Raw genomic sequence first — 24,799 nt, 5'->3', positions numbered from 1 at the left:
GGTGATGGAAAGCTATTAAAGACTTTTTAAGGAAGCAAAGACAATAGCTAAATGACATACCTGTTATATGTAGAATAATCAAAGGGGAGCATGCTGGAAAACAGACCAATTAGAAGGCTATTCTAGCAAAGCAGGCAGAGAAAAGGGTGGCAAAGAGAAACAACACAGGGCCACTTGCAGCAAGGAAAGATGGTGAGCAAATGCAGATTTGAGAGAGATTTTAGGGTGAATCCACAGGTATCAGAAGTAGATTGGACGTGGAGTTGAGGGAGGGAGCAGACACAGGGTGGGTACTTCCGGTCTGGCTAGTGTTCTGTGTAATTGGCTCAATGTTGGTACCATTCTTTGAAATGGATGAGAAGTTTTCCCTCTCGAAGTCAGAAGCATTATTATCTTCAATTACTTTAGATGACAGCATTTACAACATCTTTGTTGACTTTTGCTCCTGTATCCCAGTATGCTCATTTAACTTCCAAATACTATGTTGTTTTTACCTCACACTCTCCCCAATAACTATTTATTCTTCATTCTTTTTACCACTCTTAGTTCGTCCCTGGTTGCATACTTGCCTCCTCACTGGTTGCCAATTCCTCTTCTTTCTGTAACTTTACCCATCACTGTTTTTTCAACTTTATAGGGACATAATGGAAAGAGATTATTTCAATTTAATAAATATGTACTAAGTGCCTAGTTGGGGCAGATTACCTAAATGGGCAGAATTGAGAATTAAATAGGGCCCTGGTTGCCTGACCAGGCGATAGCGCAGTGGATAGAGCGTCGGACTGGGATGTGAAAGGACCCAGGTTCGAGACCTCGAGGTCTCCAGCTTGAGCATGGGCTCATCTGGCATAAGCAAACAGCTCACCAGCTTGGACTCGAGGTCGCTGGCTTGAGCAAGGGGTTCCTCGGTCTGCTGAAGGCCCGTGGTCAAGGCACATATGAGAAGGCAATCAATGAACAACTAAGGTGTCGCAATGAAAAACTGATGATTGATGCTTCTCATCTCTCTCCATTCCTGTCTGTCTGTCCCTATCTATCCCTCTCTCTATCCCTGTAAAAAAATAAAAAAATAAATAAAAAATAAATAAATAAATAAATAAATAGGGCCCTGGTTGGTTGGCTCAGTGGATAGAGTGTTGGCTTGGTGTAAACCCATTGAGGGCACAAGAGAAGTGACCATCTGCTTCTCTCCGCCTCTGTCTTCCACTTCTCTCACTCTTCCTCTCCCACAGCCAGTGGTTTGATTGGTTCGAGTGTTGGCCCGAGGCACTGAGGATAGCTCAGTTGATTCAGGCATTGGCTTCAGGCACTAAAAATAGCTAGGTAGATGGCCCTGGCCGGTTGGCTCAGCGGTAGAGCGTTGGCCTGGCGTGCGGGGGACCCGGGTTCGATTCCCAGCCAGGGTACATAGGAGAAGCGCCCATTTGCTTCTCCACCCCACCCCCTCCTTCCTCTCTGTCTCTCTCTTCCCCTCCCGCAGCCAAGGCTCCATTGGAGCAAAGATGGCCCGGGCACTGGGGATGGCTCCTTGGCCTCTGCCCCAGGCGCAAGAGTGGCTCTGGTCTCGGCAGAGCGACGCCCCGGATGGGCAGAGCATCACCCTCTGGTGGGCGTGCTGGGTGGATCCCGGTCGGGCGCATGTGGGAGTCTGTCTGACTGTCTCTCCCCGTTTCCAGCTTCAGAAAAATACAAAATAAATAAATAAATAAATAACTAGGTAGATTCAAGCATCAGCCCCAGAGAGGGGTTGCTGGGTGGATACTGGTTGGGGTACATGCAGAAGTCTGCCTCACTATCTCCCCTCCTCTCATTTGAAGAAAAAAAGAGAAAGAGAGAGAGAGAGAGAATTAAATAAGAAGCTAAGAATAATTGAGAAGATTCAGGGCCATTTTGCCTCGTGGTAAAAGAAACTATCCTTGTGTTACTCCTTACATACAGATAGGTTCCACGTGATCAAAGATATTTATTTAAAAATATCTAACCATAACATTATCAGAAGAAAAGATTGGTGGTATTTTTTTTAATCATCAGTGAGTTTGAAGATCTTTTAAAGAAGGATAAAAACCCAGATACCATAAAAGATAGATTCATTTGACAACCAAATATTTAAAAATTTTTTTTTTTAATTTTGAAAAGTTTATTTTAGAGAGGAGGGAGGCATAGAGAGAGAGAGAGAGAGTGAAGGGGGGGAGAGGAACAGGAAGCATCAACTCCCATGTGTGCTTTGACCAGGCAAGCCCAGGGTTTCGAACCAGTGACCTCAACAGGCCAGGTCGATGCTTTATCCACTGTGCTACCACAGGTCAGACAGCCTAAAAATCTTTTTAAAAGTTTTTAAAGATTTTATTTATTGATTTTAGAGAGAGAAAGGGAGGGGGAAAGAAGGGGAAGCATCAACTCGTAGTAGTTGCTTCTTGCATGTGCCTTGACCAGACAAGCCTGGGGATTTGAACCAGCAACCTTGGTGTCCCAGGTCAATGCTCTATCCACTACACCTCCACAGGTCCAGCAAATTTTAAAATTTGGTACAAAGATTAAACAACCTCCCAACAAAAACTTCAAATAAACTAATCAATGTAGAAAGAAGGATGGAAATAGAAAATTCACTGTTTTCAAACACCACAGTAATAATTGTTTCAAGAAAGAATCATCTTCAGGTGTTAAAATTAGTGGGGATAAGTATATTTGCATTTTTTTTTTTTTGAAGCTGGAAACGGGGAGAGACAGACAGACTCCCGCATGCGCCCGACCGGGATCCACCCGGCACGCCCACCAAGGGCGACACTCTGCCCACCAGGGGGCGATGCTCTACCCCTCCGGGGCATCGCTCTGCCGTGACCAGAGCCACTCTAGCGCCTGGGGCAGAGGCCAAGGAGCCATCCCCAGCGCCCGGGCCATCCTTGCTCCAATGGAGCCTTTGCTGCGGGAGGGGAAGAGAGAGACAGAGAGGAAGGAGAGGGGTGGGGGTGGAGAAGGAAATGGGTGCTTCTCCTGTGTGCCCTGGCCGGGAATTGAACCCGGATCCCCCGCACGCCAGGCCTACGCTCCACCACTGAGCCAACCGGCCAGGGCACATATTTTCAATTAACCGACTTGGAATGCTGAGGTCGGAGGTTTGAGGCCCAGGGTTTGTTGGGTCAGGGCAGTGGTCCCCAACCTTTTCTGGGCCACAGACCTGTTTAGTGTCAGAAAATATTTTTATGGACCGGCCTTTAGGGTGGGACGGATAAATGCACAAAATAAAATTATGCGACTGGCGTAAAAACTGTGGTATTTTTAAATATAATTGTCAAACTTATAAGACAAGCGTCAAGAGTGAGTCTTAGATGGATGTAACAGAGGAAATCTGGTCATTTTTTAAAAATAAAACATCGTTCAGACTTAAATATAAATAAAATGGAAATAATGTAAGTTATTTATTCTTTCTCTGTGGACTGGTACCAAATGGCCCACAGACCGGTACCAGTCCGCGGCCCGGGGGTTGGGGACTACTGGGTCAAGGCACATACAGGAAGCAACTGCTGCGAGTTGATGCTTCCCTCTTCTTTCTTTCTCTCCTCTATCTAAAAATCATAAATAAAATTTAAAAAAAGAAAAAAAGGAAGGAGTAAGTGGTGAGCGAAGAGGAACAGCAGACGGCCATTGCTAACAACTTTGGCAGTGAAAAGGTTGTTCAAGTATTAAAAGTAAACTGCTGGGGAAGGTTATGGATGGGCTGTTTTGCTTTTGTGCACTGCACTGAAGAGATTGTCTGGGCAAGACTGGAAGTGTGAATGTAGCTGTCTACTGGAGCATGTTGATTAGGACCCTGCGGCCGGGGGATGGTGGAGGAGTAGTAAATGAGAGGTATTCTAGGTGTTAAGCCTAATCTGGAGGGACCCGAAACATTGAAGACACGAACAAAGTCCGTGGACTCCACACCAAAGCTTTATTGTCTAGCTTGGCCAAGTGGCGGCAACTCCAACAGAAATCTGAGGGAGAGCGCGCCCCGGCCCTTTGTTCTACCTAGTTTTTATAGTTTTGCAAGTGGGAAGTACAGAAGCAAAAATTGCAATTAGGTGCCCTTTATCACTATTGGTTATAGTCATATGTCCTTTAACATGATAGGACCATGTTCAATTTGCAAGCCATACATTATTTTGGAGAAAACAAAATTTACAAGTCAACACAATGGTAGAAAGATGTCTCTTTACATATTAAAAGGCATTCCTATATTATCTAGTGTTTATCCGCCATCTCTCTGTCCTGAGTCACACGTGTTAACCACATGCATTTACATAGGAGAGGTAGTTTCCGTGGGGACAAATGCCCGCAAATGGCTCATTGCTATAAGAAAAGGTTTATTTTGGCTTTTCTCTCCCTGCACCTGTCTAGCCATTCACTCCTTTCCCCACAGGTGTGGTGAAATGTCTGGGAATCCATGTTTTCCTCCCCTTTGCATTTACAATACAATGCCAAGGGCCATCCTGGTTATGCCAATCACACAGTACAGAGACTATTCTCACAATTTCTCTGCACACCATAACCCAAATTAATAAAATGTTCTCCAAGCCTCTTAAAATATTAATATTAATATTCTGTAGTTTTTGGTACTTACAACACCTGCGGGTGAAGTGGCGCAGTGGCTCCTCACTAGGATAGCTTCTGCTTTTCAGTAGCAGTGCTGGACTAAATTCATCTTGTTGAAGCACTGTCCTTAGAAAAATTATGAAAATTAAAAATTAAATAAAGTTGATTAATAAAGCCCAGGGACTGACCTCATCTCTGAGCTTCAGGCCACTGGCAATCCAGAAAATGATGTTATTTTGAAATTTTATTTCTGACTCATTATGCTTCATTGAATTAGATATCTTCTGGATATTATTTTCTTAAAAGCAAATTGGAATACAAAGGAAAGTACATACACTAGAATTTAGTGGCTTAGCTTTATAATATGTAATTTCCAGGAAATTTTAGTATTTTAACAGCTGGATAACAAAATTAACATGCTCCATTCAATTTAGGATGACAAAATTGTGTACAAATATGAATTTCTTCCTCACACCTAAATTTATTTCCCAAATGTTTTATGATGCATATTAATTAAATTATCTCATTAAAAATGCAACAGCATTCTAAATGAGCACATTTATGAGTATAGAAAATGCCTTCTGAATAGCACAACTTAGAATTTATATAAAAAGCAAACAAATATTTTGAATTGAACTTGGTCTTGTCAGAATAATTATGCATTTGAGTTTCTTAACTTCATGTTCTGGGTGATTGGTCAGTCCACAGACATGGAAACATTCTGCCTAAGAAACAAGTGAAAAGGGAATGGCTGCCCTTTTATCTCTTTGGTAGGGAGACAATTATGAACTAAGTATTTGTAATGCTGAATTGAAATTATATATTTTTTATTTTTATTTTTTACAGAGACAGAGAGAGAGAGTCAGAGAGAGGGACAGACAGGGAAAGACAGACAGGAATGGAGAAAGATGAGAAGCATCAATCATCAGTTTTTCGTTGCGACACCTTAGTTGTTCATTGATTGCTTTCTCATATGTGCCTTGACCGCGGGCCTTCAGCAGACTGAGTAACCCCCTTGCTGGAGCCAGTGACCTTGAGTCCAAGCTGGTGAGCTTTTTGCTCAAACCAGATGAGCCTGCACTCAAGCTGGCGACCTCGGGATCTTGAACCTGGGTCCTCTGCATCCCAGTCCGATGCTCTATCCACTGCACCACCACCTGGTCGGGCTTGAAATTTTATTTCTACAGTAAATCCTATCATTCCTGTCCAGGCCCTAGGATTTGACCTTCGTCTGGGTTCACCATTAACTTTTATTATTTTATTATTATTATTATTATTATTATTATTTATTTATTTATTTTAGCGAGACAGAGACAGGAAGGGAGAGAGATAAGAATTAGGTTGTAGTTGTGGCACTTTTAGTTGTTCATTGATTGCTTGTCATATATGTCTTGACCAGGGGACTCTAACCAAGCCCAGCTTTCATGGTGGGCCAGTCGCAGCGCCATATGGTTACTCCACTGGAGGGGGGCACCATGAAAGCTGGAACTCACACTGGTGGGCGGGAGGGATCAGGTTGACCAGCACTGCAAAAGTGGGTGGCTTTTATAAAAAGGTTCGCCATCAGGGGCCTAGGTGGTCTGAGGTTGCATGTCTAATCTCTAGGCTCTGCTGTCTCCTCTTTGATAAGGGCTCTTGTGAGGGCTGAGAGCATGTGGATTAATACATCATTGCACTTAGCCCGGGAAAGAAAGCTGCCTATTAGTAGTATACCTGTTATTATTATGATAGTTGTTTTGCTGCAGTAAATGTGATACATAGTCTTAAAATAATACCTCACCTACCCAGAACTCAGCTTGCTCTTGGTGGAGAAGAAAGAAAATACGGAAAATGCCTTTTGAGCAGTGGAATTAGAAATCATGGAGCACATACACTGTAATCAGCATACATTTTACTGCTAGGAGATCTCTTTAGGTCCCAGTCCAATCTACCCTTTAATTTTGCAAGTACATTTAAGGGCTGTTATCAGTAATCTAAAACAGACTAAAAGAGGGGAAAGACTGAAGTCGGAGAAGTTTAGTAAAATTTTATTTATTTATTTAGTCTAACAGCATCAAAACTAAATTTATTGAGAGGATAATGAGCCACAGAATTACAAGAAGATTGTAGAAACAGCTTGGAAACAGGCAGAGAAGAAGGTAGCTCAGGGTGGAGGCGTTAAGAAAAAGAAACTATAAGCATTGTCTAATAGCAGAACAATGTGGTCAGTGCCAATACGATAAAAAATAAAAACCCTTCAGCTGTTTCTTCCACCTGGTGCATTACAGAAGAAAGGGTTGCAGTGGCCAAGCATGGGCCACACATCTGTCCCTGGCTGTGTGGGGGTAATTACAGTAGAGAACTTTAAATATGTTAACTGAGGTATAATTGACATACAATAAGCTGCGCATATTTAAAGTATACAATTTGATAAGGTTTGTTGTTTTTTTAAGTGAAAGAGAGAGAGAGAGAGAGAGAGAGAGATAGACAGACAGGAAGGAAGAGATAAGTATCAACTAATAGTTGCGGCAACTTAGTTGGTCATTGGTTGCTTTCTCATATGTGCTGTGACTGGGGGGCTCCAGCTGAACCAGTGACCCCTTGTTCAATTCAGTGACCTTGTGTTTCAAACTAGCGACCTTTGGGCTCAAGCCAGTGACCTTTGTATCATGTTGATAACCCCACCCTCAAGTTGGCGAGCCTGCGCTCAAGCTGGATGAGCCCGTGCTCAAGCCAGCAACCTTAGGGTTTTGAACCTGGGTGCTCAGCATCCCAGGTCGACACTATCCACTCGGCCACCACCTGGACAGGCCAGATAAGTTTTGATATATGTACATATGCACCTATCACCACAGCTAAGAGAGTGAACATATCCATCATCCCCCAAAGATTCCTAGTGTTCTTTTGTAATTATCCTCACTTCTCTACCTCCCTCCCAGCCTCACCCCTCTATCCCCAAACATACTGATTTGCTTTCTGTCACTAGAAATCAATTTGCTTTGTTTAGTTTTTTACAAATGAAACTTTTTTTTACAATATAGTTATTAGACATTTATATAACATGAAGTGATTAATCTAGGAGCCATCTGACACCATACAGTTATTACAGTATTATTGACTATATTCCCCATGCTGTGCTTTACATGCTTATGACTATTTTTAAATGACCAATTTGCACATTTTTTTTTTGTATTTTTCTGAAGCTGTAAACGGGGAGAGACAGTCAGACAGACTCCCGCATGCGCCCGACCGGGATCCACCCGGCACGCCCACCAGGGGCGATGCTCTGCCCCTCCGGGGCGTCGCTCTGCCGCAACCAGAGCCACTCTAGCGCCTGGGGCAGAGGCCAAAGAGCCATCCCCAGCGCTCGGGCCATCTTTGCTCCAATGGAGCCTTGGCTGCGGGAGGGGAAGAGAGAGACAGAGAGGAAGGAGGGGGGGGGTGGAGAAGCAAATGGGCACTTCTCCTATGTGCCCTGGCTGGGAATCGAACCCAGGTCCCCCGCACGCCAGGCCGACGCTCTACTGCTGAGCCAACCAGCCAGGGCCCAATTTGCATGTTTTAATTTTTCCCCCTTTTCACCCATTCCCTCAAACCCCCTCCCATCTGGCAACTATCAAAATGTTCCCTGAATCTATGAGTTTGTTTCTGTTTTGCATATTAGTTTATTTTTTTTAGATTCAATCACAGTAATTGTGTTTGTATCTCATTTGCATAATCAAACAACTTTCCTTGTCATTTGCTTTTCTGATGTTCTTGTTTAATAAAAAAAAATCAAATGCTTCTTTTTTTTTAATGCTTTGTATTCATTTTGAAATATCTCCTAATTTTTGTGAGCAGTATATGTATATAAGTTCCTTGAGCATTCTTGTAACCATTGTTTTGAACTTTGTATCAGGTAGATTGCTTGCCTTCATTTCATTTAGTAGTTATTGAGATTTCTTTTGTACTTTCATTCAGGACATGTATCTTTGTCTCCCCATTTTTGGATACCTCTCTGTGTTTGTTTCTATGTTTAGGTAGAGCTGTTATATCTTCTGGTCTTGGTAGAGTGACCTCATGTAGTAGGTGCCCTGTGGGGCCCAGTGGCACAGTCTCCCTGGTCACCTGAGCTGGGTGCTCCAGGTATGTTCTTTATGTGGGTTGTATGTGTCTTCCTGTTGTAGTTGAGCCTTGACTTAGAGCAGGGGTCCCCAAACTTTTTACACAGGGGGCCAGTTCACTGTCCCTCAGACCATTGGAGGGCCGGACTATAAAAAAAACTATGAACAAATCCCTATGCACACTGCACATATCTTATTTTAAAGTAAAAAAACAAAATGGGAACAAATACAATATTTAAAATAAAGAACAAGTAAATTTAAATCAACAAACTGACCAGTATTTCAATGGGAACTATGGGCCTGCTTTTGGCTAATGAGATGGTCAATGTGCTCCTCTCACTGATCACCAATGAAAGAGGTGCCCCTTCCGGAAGTGTGGCGGGGGGCCAGATAAATAGCCTCAGGGGGCCGCATGCGGCCCGCGGGCCGTAGTTTGGGGACCCCTGACTTAGAGGGACTGGCCTGCAGGCTGATTCATTGTAAAGACTGGCCACAACTATAGTGGAGGAGCTGTTGTGCGGAAGCTGACACTACATAGTAGGATTTGCTTTAGCAGGGCTCTGCTGCTTGCTGAATCTGACCTTCGAGTGGGTCATTTGTTGAAGTGCTTGGGTGGTGCATGGGCATGGTCTGAAGCTGGCTACCAGGCGTGTTTGCTTGGGGCCTCTTGGGAGGTGCAGGCCAACATCAGCTGCTCTCTGTGCCCTGTCTAGGGCTACCTGGTATGAGCTACAAAGTGATCTACACATGGTGGTCACTTGTGCAGGTCCTGGATGTGCTCAGGAGAAGCTAAGCTACAAACTGAGGCTGACTGCCGGTATTTCTGGATTTGGAGCTGTTTAGCAAGAGGTATGGGGCACGCCAAGACCAGATGCTGCTTGTTTAGGGTTTGTGGACATTTGAGAGATTATTGAAAAAGTCCACTGACAGACTCTGTGGAAGCAGCTTGAGTGGGCTCACAAGTTGGGTGGGGCAGGGTCTCAGAAAATCACCAGGGCAGAAGAATAGTGTTAGTCAGGTTGACGGAGACTCAAATATGTGGCCCACCTGCACTTTTGGGGCAGGGCTCAGCAAAAATACAGTGACTTCTGTCTGGAGAAAGTGCCTCTCCAGCCCTTGCTCTAAAGTCATACAGTTCAGTTGCTCCCCGTATGTCCCTGCTACCTTTTAAGCTACTAGCCCAGCTATCAAGCTTAGAGCAAGTGAGTCCAGCAGCAAGAAAATCTGGGCTCGAAGCCTTTAAAAGGAACACTTGGGGTTCCAGCAGCCCTTTATCTCACTCAACCACAATTTCCGCTGGTTTTCACAGCTAGAAGTCATGAGAACTTTTCTTCCTGGCTCTGGAACTGTGGGCTGAGGGCCTTGTGTGGGGCTGGGACCCCTGGCTCCTCAGGGGGTCCTCTGCAGCAGAGATATTCCTCCTGATTTTTATCTGCCACATGTGGGTATGGGACGAGCCTATTCCACATCTCCCCTTCTCCCACCACTCTCCATGCGGCTTCTGCTGTCTATTCTTAGTTATAGGGTTTTTGTTCAGCTGGACTTCAGGTAGCTCTCACGGATGGTTGTTCTGTAGATTAGTTGTAATTTTGAAGTAGTCGTGGGAGGAGGTGAGTACCACGTTTACCTACTCTGCCATCTTGACCGGAAGTCCAAGAGTTGCTTTTAAATCGATTTTCTAAACAAAGACAAATTAGAAATGCAGGGAAGCATTGCTGTTAGCAGGTATAAGAATGTGAATCATGCAAGAGATAAATATTATTTATATTTTACTCAAAGAATGTAATAGTATCTTAGAAATATTTCCTTTAAAAATTGTTATAGCACAAAATTCTATTTTTAATATAATTTTAGTTATTCAGAATCTCCACTTTTTTTTTTTTTTTGTATTTTTCTGAAGCTGGAAACGGGGATAGACAGTCAGACAGACTCCCGCATGCACCCGACCGGGATCCACCCGGCACGCCCACCAGGGGGCGACACTCTGCCCACCAGGGGGCGATGCTCTGCCCCTCCGGGGCATCGCTATGTCACGACCAGAGCCACACTAGCGCCTGGGGCAGAGGCCAAGGAGCCATCCCCAGCGCCCGGGCCATCTTTGCTCCAATGGAGCCTTGCTGCAGGAGGGGAAGAGAGAGACAGAGAGGAAGGAGAGGGGGAGGGGTGGAGAAGCAGATGGGCGCTTCTCCTGTGTGCCCTGGCCAGGAATCGAACCCGGGACTTCTGCACGCCAGGCCGACGCTCTACCACTGAGCCAACCGGCCAGGGCCAGAATCTCCACTTTTGCTGTTGAATTCACATGGCTAACCATTTAAGATATATATTCCAGTTGAGTTCTTCTGGAAAGGTGTTATTTCCCCCCATTTAATAGATTAAGACACAACACACAGAAAGGTTAAATACGATGCCGTAGCATTCCCAACTCCTATGCGGTGGGGGCGGGAAGCTCCAGGTACATACGGCCTCTAGGCATGAGCTGTTAGAGCTGAGGGTGTCCCCACTTCATCCTCATGCAGGATGAAAATTGTATTGTGTTATGATAAGTAATTATTTTATTACTTAAAGTGTGACTGGATTACCCTCAGGGTCTCCTCAATTTACCTCAAAGTAATTTACAACATAAAACTTAAAAACACTGAAGTGCTGACTTATTTAATAATCTTTCCTGTATCAACTTCATCCTTGTTGACTGCTCTCATCCAAACCACAGGGTCATGGCGTGTTTAACATGAACTATTTCTCTAGGGACAAGATACAAGCACTTGACACCTTGTGGGTATTCATCTGTAGTACTTGCAAATATAGGGGGAAAAATGCAATAAAAGCTATTTCTAGTATGTAAAGCCAGCAGCCACCATCGTGGCCATTCACATGCAGGTTCGCATTGGATTCGGACAGTCGGTAAAGAAACCATGGAGCCAAAAACTGGTGGGCCATAGTCTTTAATCTAGCTTGCACCCGGCGGGCAAGTAAAAATACACACTGGGCTCCAAAACCCAGTCACACTCAGTGCTCACAAAGCCACTGACTTATCCGAGTTTCCTAGAATCAAAGGTTTCTAGCTCACCAACCTTATTCTCCTCAGTTCCCCATTTTCTTCCTTATCCCAGATACAAACTCTACACAAACTGGCATCTCACTCAGCACTCCGCCATCTTGGCTGCTTCTCCTGGCCTCCTCCACGTGGCCTCCTTCTGCTGCTGGCTCTACTTTCTCTGCTCTCTCATGCTAACCTCAGGAACCAACAGCCAAGTCCCGTTCTGCCTCCATTTTATAGTGTAGAAATCCAAACCCTTAATCCAATATACATAATAGGGAAGTCTCTTAATACAAAGTCACTTCTCTGAGGCATGATAGGATTGTACCACCTTACACCAAAAAGGGTGGGAAGGGCTTAATCCCAAAACCAAGCCCCAGGCTACAAGGATTCTGCTTGCCTTTAGCCCACCCCAACACACATTAATATCACCTGGGCAACGGCCTCTTTAACAAAGTGAGCATAATACATTTTATCTGCCCAACATAGTATTCTAATCAGGTTTCACATTTCTCTTAGCAATATTTTAGTACATATCTTCCGATTGGCAGTTATTACAGATGAGTGTAAGGAATCAAAGGAATTGTTGGTTTGCTTTTTGAATTTTTAACTCTTTCAAAATGAACAGCAAGAATAATTTTTTTTTTTTTTTTTCCTAAAGCAGGTTCCGATCTATCAGAGTGTGACTCAGGAGATACTTCTTCCTGCCTAGGTCATTTAAGGTGGAGGAACTGACCTTTTACCTCCCTTTATCTAATCAGATTAGGCTACTGTAACCCACAGTCTGAGTTATCATAATTTCCTGTATTTATTTCCAGCTAAGTACATTGCACCTGGAAAACCTGAACTCTCACCCACTAGGATAAAAACGGCTGCTGGCTGGCCAATCAGAAAGGAGGTTGCAGAGGGTGGCGTGGGGTGTGTGGCCTCTCTCGCCTGCTGATCCAGTTCACCACAGCTGTCAGGTGGAAGGGTGTGCCAGGGAGGAGACCACGTGTTGGGTGCCGACTCCCTTGCTCATCTCTGTGTGCTTGGCTCAGGTTCACTGGCCGGAAGTATCTTCTCTGCACTTAGGAAATGTGGCTTTGTGTATGGAAGTGGGCCAGGATTCTGAGCTTAGCCGCCAAAAAAGTATCAAAAAAGACAAAAAGAAAGATGAAGAGTTAAGAGAATGAAGGCTAAAAAAGTCACACAGTAAACACTATGGCAGGTCAGGTTTTTTTTTTTCTGTTCACTCTTGGTGTTATTTGCTGCTGGTTTTAAGAGGCAGAACTGTGGACCTGTTCCCACATTTCCATGGGGGACGTTGAGACACGGAGACATTAAATTGGGACCCTAAATCAAAAGGATTCTGCTATTGGGCTGTAAAACTGTGAGGGCATAGGAAGAGTAAGCTTTCATAAATCCAGAGCTGTGACATGTCACTTTGAAGAGGGTTCCTGGCCCTCCCAGGACACTCATGGATGACACTGATTTTTGCCACATGCCCGCTGGACCCTGTTGGGAACTGCTTCGTTGGTTCCAGGACCTACTTGTTAGTTGAACCCTTGGGACAGGTTTTTCCTCTGTGTGCTCATTGTGAGTAGTCAATTTAGATATCTCCTTTGTGCCTGGTTCCCCAAGCCCTTGTATGTGAGGGTTAGCAGGAAGCAGACACTCCCCTGCTCCTCTTTAGAAGGTTATTTAAAGAGGAAGTGGTGTGTCTTTGAAGGCTACAGTGAGGAAAAGAGGCGAGAGATAAAGGCAGGAAGACAGGAGCTCTGAAGCATAAGTAACTCTCAAGGGGGCATAGGACAGGTTAAATGTGTCACCAGGCTGTAGTTCAGATGTTATCACACCACAGGAATGTGGGCTCTACTGGGGGTGGAGAGTAGGGAGCAGGTCGAAGTTAAATCAGGCATTGCTGATGAGTGTTTTCAGTTAGTTGTAAGCACTCAGGAGTGGTGAAGTGGGGCCGTGATGAGCCCTGGCGGGAACGAGGACAGTGAGCTGGGAGGGTCCAGTAAGGAAAACTAGCAAGCTGGACCCACGGCTCACCAGGCTGACTTGCAAGGCTGCCTGGGTGTTGTGTGCCCCAGAGCACATCAGGCCTCCACTTCGCAAGGGAATTTATATTTTATTCATGCCTGAAGTTGAGTATTTTCCTTCTGACTTTGGTATGCTATGGGGGTCTTGTTTCAGTATATTTTTCATCCTCCAAATCGCAATGTTTCTCTTATCATTAGTACTTGAAGTGGTCTTCCCTTGTCTTCCCACTGTAGCAGCTGAAGTGTGAGGAGCTGGAAAAGTCTGCCCACCAGCGCCCTGCCAGCCCTCCTGTGCTGTTAAATTCCATGGATCTCGGCCCTGGCCGGTTGGCTCAGTGGTAGAGCGTCGGCCTGGCGTGCGGGAGTCCCGGGTTCGATTCCCGGCCAGGGCACACAGGAGAAGTGCCCATCTGCTTCTCCACCCCTCTCCCTCTCCTTCCTCTCTGTCTCTCTCTTCCCCTCCTGCAGCCAAGGCTCCATTGAAGCAAAGTTGGCCCAGGCGCTGGGGATGGCTCCTCGGCCTCTGCCCCAGGCGCTAGAGTGGCTCTGGTCGCAACAGAGCGACGCCCCGGAGGGGCAGAGCATCGCCCCCTGGTGGGCATGCCGGGTGGATCCCGGTCGGGCGCATGCGGGAGTCTGTCTGACTGCATCCCCATTTCCAACTTCAAAAAAGTACAAAAAATAATAATAAATAAATAAATAAATAAATAAATAAATTCCATGGATCTCTTCCTTCCCCAAAGTACCATTTGCTTGTCATCGTGCACTTAATTTTTTAAGCTGTTTGCCTTCCCTCCTGTTGGAAATGTAGGACTTACATGACAGTGGCTTCAGTTTCCTCCGCAGAGACTAAACATTCTGCTTGCTTGATCCACCCTTCCCACCCCGCCCCTGCACCCTCCGACATGCTGTCACCTCTCCCCACTGATATCCTGCTTTCTCCCTTGCCCCGTAGTCTGTTCTCAGCAACACACTCACAGGTCCCTTTGTAAATTACAGTACCATTGTTGGGCAGATAAAATATATTATGCTCACTTTGTTAAAGATGGCGCTGCCCACATGGAAGCCGGTTGCCCAGGTGATATAATGTGTGTTGGGGGCTGGCTGTGGGCAGGCAGAATCCTTGTAGCCTGGGGCTTGGTTTTGGGATTAAGCCTTTCCCACCCTTTTTGATGTGGGGTGGTACAATCCCATCATGGCCCAGATAAGTGACTTTGTATTAGAGACTTCCCTATTTTGTATATTGGATTAAAAGTTTTGATTTCTACACTATAAAATGGGGGGAGAACGGGAGCTTGCTCTCTCGGTTCCTGAAATTAGCATTAGAGAGCAGAGCAGAGAAAGGCCACGTGGAGGAGGCCAGGAGAAGGAGCCAAGATGGCGGAGTGTTGAGTGAGAAGCCAGTTTGTGCAGAGTTTGTGCAGGGAGAAGGAAGGAGATGGGGAACAGAGGTCAGTAAGGCTGGTGAGCTAGAAACCTTTGATTCTAGGAAACTCGGATAAGCCAGTAGCTTTGTGAGCACTGAATGAGTGGGTTTTGGAGCCCAGTGTGTGTTTTTACTTACCTGTCGGGTGCAAGCTAGGATTAAAGATGATGGCCCATCAGTTTTTGGCTCCATTTTTCTTTACCGACTGTCTGAATCCAGTGTGAACCTGCATGGGCCAGGCGGCTGTGGTGATGGTGGCCCTGGCCACTGGCTTTACAGCCATTTACATCATGCCTTTGCCCAACACCCTAAATAGTTCCCCATTTCACTCCAAGTGTAAGCGAGAATCCATATGGTGATCTGTATGGCCCCCTTACTTTCCTTGCCTGATTTCTTTTCCCACACTCTCCTCTTCACTCTTTCTCTTTTCTTTTTTATGTGAGATGAGGGTAGATAGTGAGACAGATTCCTGCATGTGCCCGGACTGGGATCCACCTGGCAACCCAGTCTGGGGCTGAGGATCGAGTACATAGCTATTGTTAGCACCTGAGGCTGATGTGCTAAGACCAGTTGTCCTATCCTCAGTGCCTGAGGCCACATTTGAACCAATCAAGCAACTGGCTGCAGGAGGGGAAGAGGAAGAGAAGAGGGTGGGAGTGGGGGAGAGAAGCAGATGGTCACTGTGCCTAATCTTCAAAAAAAACCCAAAAAAATGAAGTCTGAATTTTTGTATCAATCTCCCAATTTTTAAATGTGATGACTTAAAATTTTAAATATACTGTAACAACCAAATCAAACATTTATGATGACTAAATGTTGCCTTTGGGGCCGCAGTTTATAACATTTGATGTGTTTGAGGGTTTATGCAGTACTTATTCTAAAGGAGTGTGGACTTCTAAATGGATAAGTGGGATCTCACAGGCTGGGCAGGATTTAGATAAGCTGTGGGAGAAAAGGAGAAAATGAGGGTATTTCTGTTTCTCCCTGTACCTGGGCCAAAGGTGTGGAGGGAGGCAGGACCGGCAGAGTGCTGAGGTGGGTGGGATAATGGAAGATGTGTATTTATTTCATCATCAGTACTGGCAATAGTCTCCCTGGTGACACTGAAAAATTCTTTCTAGGTTAAATTTATTGCACATGTCAGAATACAGGCCCAGCTGCCAAAACAACAAAGTATTAGATTAGATAGAAATTTGTCACAATAGTCTGCCTATAAGCAAAACACACTGCTTCTCTTCTTGCTTTGCCATGACTCCTCCTTGTGACTGAAGATGGCTCACCTGTGTGGCAGCTTTCCAGCCAGTAGAAGGGCAATGGTGGAGGGTGAAGGTGTGTCCCTTCCTTGAAAGGGCAGGATCTAGACTTCCATCACAGTACTTCCATTCACACCCCATTGGCCAGAGTTTGGTCATGTAGCCATACCTAAGTCCAAGAACATCTGGAAAATGTAGGCTTTACCCGGGTGGCTTTGTATCAGCTAAAAATTACTGTATTGCCCCATGTATAAGAAAATCCCAGCCCTGGCCGGTTGGCTCAGTGGTAGAGTGTCGGCCTGGCGTGCAGGAGTCCTGGGTTCGATTCCCGGCCAGGGTGCACAGGAGAAGCGCCCATCTGCTTCTCCCCCCCTCCCCCTCTCCTTCCTCTCTGTCTCTCTCTTCTCCTCCCGCATCCAAGGCTCCATTGGAGCAAAGTTGGCCCGGGCGCTGAGGATGGCTCTATGGCCTCTGCCTCAGGCGCTAGAGTGGCTCTAGTCACAACAGAGCAATGCCCCAGATGGGCAGAGCATTGCCCCCTGGTGGGCATGCCGGGTGGATCCCGATCGGGCGCATATGGGAGTCTGACTGCCTCCCTGTTTCCAACTTCAGAAAAATACAAAAAAAACCCAAAAACAAAAAACAAAAAAAAACAGTCCCATGTATAAGACCCACCTTAATTTTGGGGCCTGAAATTTGGAAAAAAAAAATGTATTATAAAATTATTGAACTCAGGTTTTATTCAGCATAAAATTCCTTCCTTCAAGAAAAGCAGGAAATGCAAGTAAAAATATCTACAACCACTGTAATAAGACACACCCAGTTTTTAGACCCCAAATTTTTCAAAAAAGGGTGCATCACATACAGGGGAAAATACAGTATATTTTTATATTAGAAACAGAGATTGGGTATTGCAGAATAAACAGCAGTCTGCTGCATTTGCTCCTGGGGGCTCAGGTTGTATGAGGTCAGACATGTCTTACTGAACCCTCAGTTTTCTAATCATTTTAGCAGACCCTAGTAACAGGAATGGAAAGTGACACTTGACATTTCTATTTTCTTCTTTTAGATTCCCTGGACCGCTCTATTTCTGGTTAGTCTGAAGTAGCGTGCCGTATTTTGCTTTGTGTGTTGGTGTGCATAGTTGATCTAAAGCAGCAGTTTTGGTTTGGGGACCCCTTTGTGCTCTTAAATATCTCTAAGGGCACTGCCCTGGCCTGATAGCTCAGTTGGTTGGGGATTCGTCCCAAAGTGCAGAGGTTGTTGGTTCGGTCCCCGGTTAGGACACATACAGGAACAGATCTATGTTCCTGTCACTGTCTCTCTCTGTCCCTTAAAAAAAAAAAATCAATAAAATTTTTTTAAAAAATCACTAAGGCCCTGGCCAGTTGGCTCAGCGGTAGAGCGTCGGCCTGGTGTGCAGGAGTCCCGGGTTTGATTCCCGGCCAGGGCACACAGGAGAAGTGCCCATCTGCTTCTCCACCCCTCCCCCTCTCCTTCCTCTCTGTCTCTCTCTTCTCCTCCCGCAGCCAAGGCTCCATTGGAGCAAAGATGGCCCGGGCGCTGGGGATGGCTCTGTGGCCTCTGCCTCAGGTGCTAGAATGGCTCTGGATGCAACAGAGTGACGCCCCAGAGGGGCAGAGCATCGCCCCCTGGTGGGCATGCCAGGTGGATCCCGGTCGGGCGCATGTGGGAGTCTGTCTGACTGCCTCCCTGTTTCCAGCTTCGGAAAAATGAAAAAAAAAAATCACTAAGGGCACTAAAAAGATTTGTTTATGTGGTTTGTATCTATTTATATTTACCATATTAAAAACTAAAACAGACATTTATACACATACTCAAATAAGCACTGTATGAACTTGGACCTCTAGAAATCTTCACTATACAATTGTGAGAGTCTGATGGTGTAAAAATAAAAAGCAAATGTTTTAGTAATATTATGAAAATAATATTGACCTGACCTCACACACCCTTTAATAGGATCTTGGGGACCTTTTCTACACTTTGACAGCTACTGATCAAGAGAGCATAATCTATTTATGTTAACTTTGGTAGTCGTAACACATTACAACTGAAAAGTGCTAGGACTGAGGATTAAAACATAAAAGAATTAAGACAGGACGATGGCCATGGAGTAGTTAATGGTCAAAAATAATAAACCAATCTATAAACTTTTTTTTATATTAGATTTTAGGGTAAATTGGTTTCTCTCTATTTTCTGAATTATAAATAATTTTATGTGTGGGAATTAATAGTGATGGGTTTCCATCTATAGCAATCTAATAAATTCTGGTGTCTAAGAGATGTTGAATTGAACATTTTATATAACATTTAGAGGTTCCTTACAGAGAAGTCTGTTGGATTTTTGTGCACACTTACTGTTGCTTTTGCCCCCTCCCCCCCCCCCCCCCCCCCAGCCCTGAACCTGCCTCTTCTCACTTGGCACCTCCCACTGCCTCCTGGGAAATGTAGTACTCTATACGCATATTTGCATTTTCGGCCACCCTTGCAGCCAGGCTGCAGCCATGGCCCCGAGGCTCTGCCGGTCAGATCCTCCATCTCATACTTTGACACAGAAACTAGTTTCAAGAAGAAATGGAGGCTGCTCCACGTTTTCCAGGGCAGCAGCAGGTGTTGCTGGTTGGAAGCTGCAGGCTCCCCAACCCATCAGATCGGTGCTGCTGTGTGATTTGGGGGTGATCTTTCTGGATACGTAGCCTCCAAGCCCAATTACTCTGGCCTTCCTGGAAAATTCCATTTAAACATTTTTTTTTTAATTTTTCATCTATTGTCAACATACAATATTCTTCCTGGAAATCTGATCTTTCCATTATCTTCTGAATTCAGGAGTTAGCGCCTTTGCTTGCAAGTAAGAGTCCTGTGGACATAGTCTCAGATGCAGTGTTAGGAAACTTCCTGTCTCACAGTCACCTGGGCCACATTCTGACTCTCACTGCCTGTTGGTGGGCTTATAACACTGGATTCAGAATCCTTGTGCGTGAGTGCCGGGAGCCTGCATTTTTAAAAAGTCCCTGGTTTAGGTAATTTTTAGATAAAGTAAAACTTTAGAACTGCTGTTCCAGTGTTTCCAACTCTTTGAATGATTTGTTCTGAGTGTAACGATCTGAGTAACCCCAGAAGGTTTTGCAAGACCTTAATCAGTGACTAATATTTCCTTGTTCCTTCCTCTTCCCAACCAGCTTCAAATTCCCCATAAGTCTATCTTCAACTTTTGCAATGTCTTTTCCCCCTAGTTTATTTCTTACAGAGCAGTGGTAATTTCCCAGATGGGGTGGCCTACATTCTGTGGTGCCAGAATTAATTTGGGTTTTAAACTACACTGTGACCGTCACTCTGTCCGGGTCATTTCTTCCTTGTGCATTTTTGCAGCCTACAAGCTTAGATCTCCAGGGATCACTGGAAAGGATGAATGGGAAAGTCTAGAACATGTCAGGTGACTTTCTTTGAAGGGTTTTTCAGCCATGGATGCAGGCCAAAAAAATAACATGGGTGGGTTGAGTGATATACTTCCAAAATTTCTAGAATCAAAGGATGTTATAACTTGAAAGAATGTAGCTTAACCCCTCATTTCATAAATGAGGAACTGAGCCAAAGGGACCGTGTGTGTCCATCATCACATTTGTGACTCGTGGAGCATAAAGGCCAAAATTATTTTAGCAGAAGTGGGAAGTGGTGATGCAAAAAGCTTGATTAAACTAGCATAAAGAAGTGGGAGACTAACATTTGAGTGACTATTTGAACTTGGGTACATTCATTTAACATCTCTGAGCCTCAACTGCAAAGTAAAGTGTTCTCAGTAAGATCACACCAGCAGACTCATTCTGGGTGCTAGGCAATAATTGATTCTCTTCACAACTCCACTTTTAAGAAACCATAACCACCTGCAGTTCTGTATTTTCAGGAAGTTATTTCCAATGGTCTTTCTAAAAAACTGAGATTATTATTATTTTTTTATCAACTGATAAAACTGAAACCTTTCGAGCCATGGCTATGGGAGGAGAAGAGAGAGAAAGATAGAGAGAGAAAGGGGAAGCAGAGTGGTGGAGAAGCAGATGGTCACTTCTCCTGTGTTGCCCTGACCAAGAATCAAACCCAGTACTTCCATACTCTGGCTGACGGTCTACCACTAAGCCAACCAGCCAGGGCCCAAACTGAGATTATTAAAGTTATTTCAATTTGTTCACATACTTCTGAGGCAAAAATAACCCTGCAGTTTAAGATTTGATTTGAGACTGGAGTGTGTGTGTGTGTGTGTATGAGAGAGAGAGACAGAGACAGAGACAGAGAAGAGATGAACAGATAGGGACAGACAGACAGGAAGAGAAAGATGAGAAGCATCAATTCTTCATTGTGGCTCCTTAGTTGTTCATTGATTGCTTTCTCATATGTGTCTTGTCTGGAGGGCTCAAGCTGGTGAGCTGTGCTCAAACCAAATGAGCCCGTGCTCAAGCCGGTGACCTCAGAGTTTCGAACCTGGGTCCTCTGCGTCACAGTCTGATGCTATATCCACTGCGCTACCACCTGGTCAGGTGAGACTGGAGTTTTTTAAAAAAATAACCCAAGCTCTGCCTTTTTTGTCTTTGAAACAGATGAAGTGATTGAGAAGAAACAGTGAACATCTTCGTTTTGTAGATAGGACACCATGGATCAGCCACTTACTGTGAATTCTCTGGTAGGTAGCACCAAACGATATTTTATATATGGTTGGAAGTCCCAAAAAGGAGAACAGAAAGAAACCGAATGTGAAATAAAGTCTAACACTTGTCGTTTTTCATCCATCTGTGCGGTCCTCTCCTTTGAGGAAGTGATTAATGAAGCCATCTCTGCTAGAATTAAAAATAATTTTCTTTTTCACAGAAGTGAGAAATGTTGATTTATCTAGTTAGATTCGAGGGGTGTAGTCCTTTAGCAGGACACTGGAGAGAAGAATTTCAGAGTTGACTTTCTAGCAGGTCCATCCGCCTCTTCGTGCCTCAGCTTTTTACCTTGCATGGTACTGACCGAGGGAAACATTTTGTGTTTAACACCTAAATGTTGTGTTAGGATCTTGTGTAAATGTTTGCATTTTTGAAACTCTTGTTTTTCTCACTTTCCCCCTTTCAGCCCAAAATGGTGCACATTTTCTCTAGCTGCACCTTAGAAGAAGCAGTGTGCTGGAGAGGACACAGCAGGGGCCTTGGGATCGATCACATGGATTAGTCTGTGTCCCAGATCGGTCTTCCAGTGGAATGTAGGCGCATTATATAACCTCCACGGCCCCGTTTTTGTACTCTGTGCCTTATGACAATTGGAAACAATATATATATATATTTTTTGCATTTTTCTGAAGCTGGGAACGGGGAGAGACAGTCAGACAGACTCCCGCATGCGCCCGACCGGGATCCACCCGGCACGCCCACCAGGGGGCGACGCTCTGCCCACCAGGGGGCGATGCTCTGCCCCTCCGGGGCATCGCTCTGCTGCGACCAGAGCCACTCTAGCGCCTGGGGCAGAGGCCAAGGAGCCATCCCCAGCGCCCGGCCCATCTTTGCTCCAATAGAGCCTGGCTGCGGGAGGGGAAGAGAGAGAGAGGAAGGAGAGGGGGAGCGGTGGAGAAGCAGATGGGCGCTTCTCCTGTGTGCCCTGGCAGGGAATCGAACCCGGGACCCCTTGCACGCCAGGCCGACACTCTACCACTGAGCCAACCGGCCAGGGCTGGAAACAATATTTTTAATGCGCCCTATTTTGGGGGCTTGATAAATGGAAGCTGTCATTGCCACTATTCTCCTCTTTAGGACCCTCCCCAACCCACTCACTGCAGCCTGTGGGTAGCCCCGAGAGCAGCAGTGTACTGGATACCTTCTACACACAAAGCTTAGCACCAGAACATAAAGAAGTGAAGGTGCTTGCTCTGAAGTGGGTTATGACCTAACGTTCTCTCTCTGCCCAGAAAGGGAGCTTCAAAGGAGCTCAGCTGCTTTGAGAGTATGTTTGAAGGCTAGAGAATGGTAGCAGCTTTTTCATTTTCTGACCCCATGTTGTGGGATAATAAAGGCTTCCCCCTTTGTACTTATGCAGAGGAAGGCATCATCCTTACACATTGTCTTGTGTGGTTTTCTAGAACATATGTAGGAATAATTAAAATTTATTGGATGGTCAATTAAAAATGAACACCTAGGCTTTTTTTTTTTTTAATCTGGAAATTTTGTTTTTCCATCCAAGAATCTCACATGCAAATGAAACATTGATTGATGAAAGCATTAAGTTATTTTCCCACTGTACCTCTGAATGAATTTTAAGTTTGGGGGAAGGATTAGACCATTCCATAAAGGAAAGATAAACTTTATGTTTATCTTCCTTTAAAAAGATAATCTAATTATAATCACGTTGCCCCCTTTTCTCTTTCTCTCCTTTATTTGGTACATTTATTGATGATCACTTGTGTTGTAAGAAATATGCTACAACCCAGCAAAACAAAAGGGATTGAATGGAAAATGATTTTTGAAGGAGTTCATAAGAAATCAAAAACATGTGCATACAAATAATTATAATTCATTGTGGGTTAAATTGTAATAAAAAATGGACAGATTACTCTTGTACCTAGAAGAAGTTGGAATCCTCCTTTAGAAAATTTCCTGATTTCCATAAAATGTTTTTCCAGTCATTTCTGATGTCATTGAAGCATTTATCTATAGTCAAGTCCAAATATTTTCATGTAGTGCTGTTGCACACGGTGAGTGTGATTGGGAAAATGTGGAGATGCTGCTCTGTGGTGTCAGAGGCATCCCAGGTGGAGAAGATGGTGTACACTCAGGCCTGAGCTTTAGAGTTCACAAGCTCCGACTCCTGCCTTTGGTGGGGGGAACCTCTGGCAGCGTCTCCGACATTAATCAGAGTCTTTCAGAGAATTAGGAGAGCGGTGTCACAAGGTTTGCGTAGAAGTGAGAGTTTGTTAATTTAAGGGGAAGTCACTTAGAAAAGATCTGAAAATTGATGCTGCCAGTCACATCTCTCCGATTTTAGAATTTTGAACCAAGTGAAATAGATTTAAGATGCCAAGGAGGATCATAATCAAGTTCACCCTTTAGTCATCGTAGGACCTCAGGAACTGGAATCAGACTTGCAACCTACCCTAACAGCCCGAGGGGGACTTGGGAAGCTAAATTTGTTCTGGGCTAACTCCATTTTTTGGAGTATCAAAAGATGATAGAGCAGCAGTTCTCAACCTGTGGGTCTGTGTTTTGGTCATTCGAACCCCGCCGGGGTCATGACCCACAGGTTGAGAACCACTGTGATAGAGTGTTCTGAAGCAGTGCCTCTCAAACTGTAATATGCGTAAGTGCCTCTGGGAAACTAGTTAAAACTTCAGGCCTCTCTCCAGGGATTCTGTCTAGCCAGTTGATATTGATGCTGCAGCTACAGGGACCACACTTTGAGAAGCACCGGTCTAAAGCAGGAAACTGAGGGCCAAATTCATCTGTTTGTTTGTGTAAATAGAAATTGGAACAAAGTCATTCTGTTACTATTGTTTGTGGCTGCTTTCATGCCAGCAGAGCTGAATAGCTGTGATGGAGACAGTATGGCCCACAAAGCCTAAAATATTTGCTGTATGGCTGTTAATAGGGGGGAAAAAAAAGGCAAAGCAACAAAATAACTTGTCTTTTTTGCTTTTCTGAAGCACTGGCTTTTCATTTGTTGGTTTTTTGTTTGTTTTTTGTATTTTTCCAAAGTTAGAAGCAGGGAAGAGGCAGACAAACAGACTCCCGCATGTGCCCAACCGGGATCCACCGGCATGCCCACCAGGGGGAGATGCTCAGCCTATCTGGGGCGTTGCTCCATTGCAACTGGGACCATTCTAGTGCCTGAGGCAGAGGCCATGGAGCCGTCCTCAGGGCCCGGGCCAACTTTGCTCCAATGGAGCCTTGGCTGTGGGAGGAGAAGAGAGAGACAGAGAGAAAGGAGAGGAGGAAGGAGAGGGGGAAGGTTGGTGAAGCAGATGGGCACTTCTCCTGTGTGCCCTGACTGGAAATCAAACCTGGGATTTCCACATGTCGGGCCAATGCTCTACCGCTGAGCCAACTGGCCAGGGCCAGCACTGGCTTTTTATTGAATAATTAGGTAATTACCTTGAGTGTACATGTTCTGTGTTTTTCCAAATACATACAGATGCTGTTTTTATTAATAAAATACAAATATATTAATATCACTGACTTGTTCTTAGTAATTATTATCATTATTTTGTAGTCTGGGACAAATTAGTGTAATTACTGTTCTGGAAGTCTGATTGTCTTTTTAATGTTAAAAAAAGAAGGGCGGGAGAGGTGTCCATATACTTTTAAAGGCTTCTCCAGGACTTATTGGTGGAGGTTTTTTCACTTGGTGAAGATGTAGGGAGGACCAGAAAG

At 44.8% G+C, this 24,799-nt stretch overlaps 1 protein-coding gene across 3 annotated transcripts in view; it reads left to right on the top strand.

Moving 5' to 3' along the window:
• Window positions 1–24,799, top strand: part of STAMBPL1 (STAM binding protein like 1) — a 58,012-nt gene that overhangs the window by 11,546 nt on the left and 21,667 nt on the right. For all 3 annotated transcript variants that reach the window (XR_010747018.1, XM_066349465.1, XM_066349464.1), the window contains exon 2: window positions 21,005–21,087. Coding sequence is in view for 2 of the 3 variants with exons in the window: in XM_066349465.1 (XP_066205562.1) it covers window positions 21,058–21,087 (30 nt within the window). In the remaining variant the exon portion in view is untranslated. The remainder of the gene's footprint in view (window positions 1–21,004; window positions 21,088–24,799) is intronic.

The sequence above is a fragment of the Saccopteryx leptura genome, chromosome 9, assembly GCF_036850995.1.
Source record: "Saccopteryx leptura isolate mSacLep1 chromosome 9, mSacLep1_pri_phased_curated, whole genome shotgun sequence".
Classification (NCBI taxonomy): Eukaryota; Metazoa; Chordata; class Mammalia; order Chiroptera; family Emballonuridae; genus Saccopteryx; species Saccopteryx leptura.
Note: the sequence above shows the minus strand (reverse complement) of the source record. Positions and strands in the feature narration are given on the sequence as shown.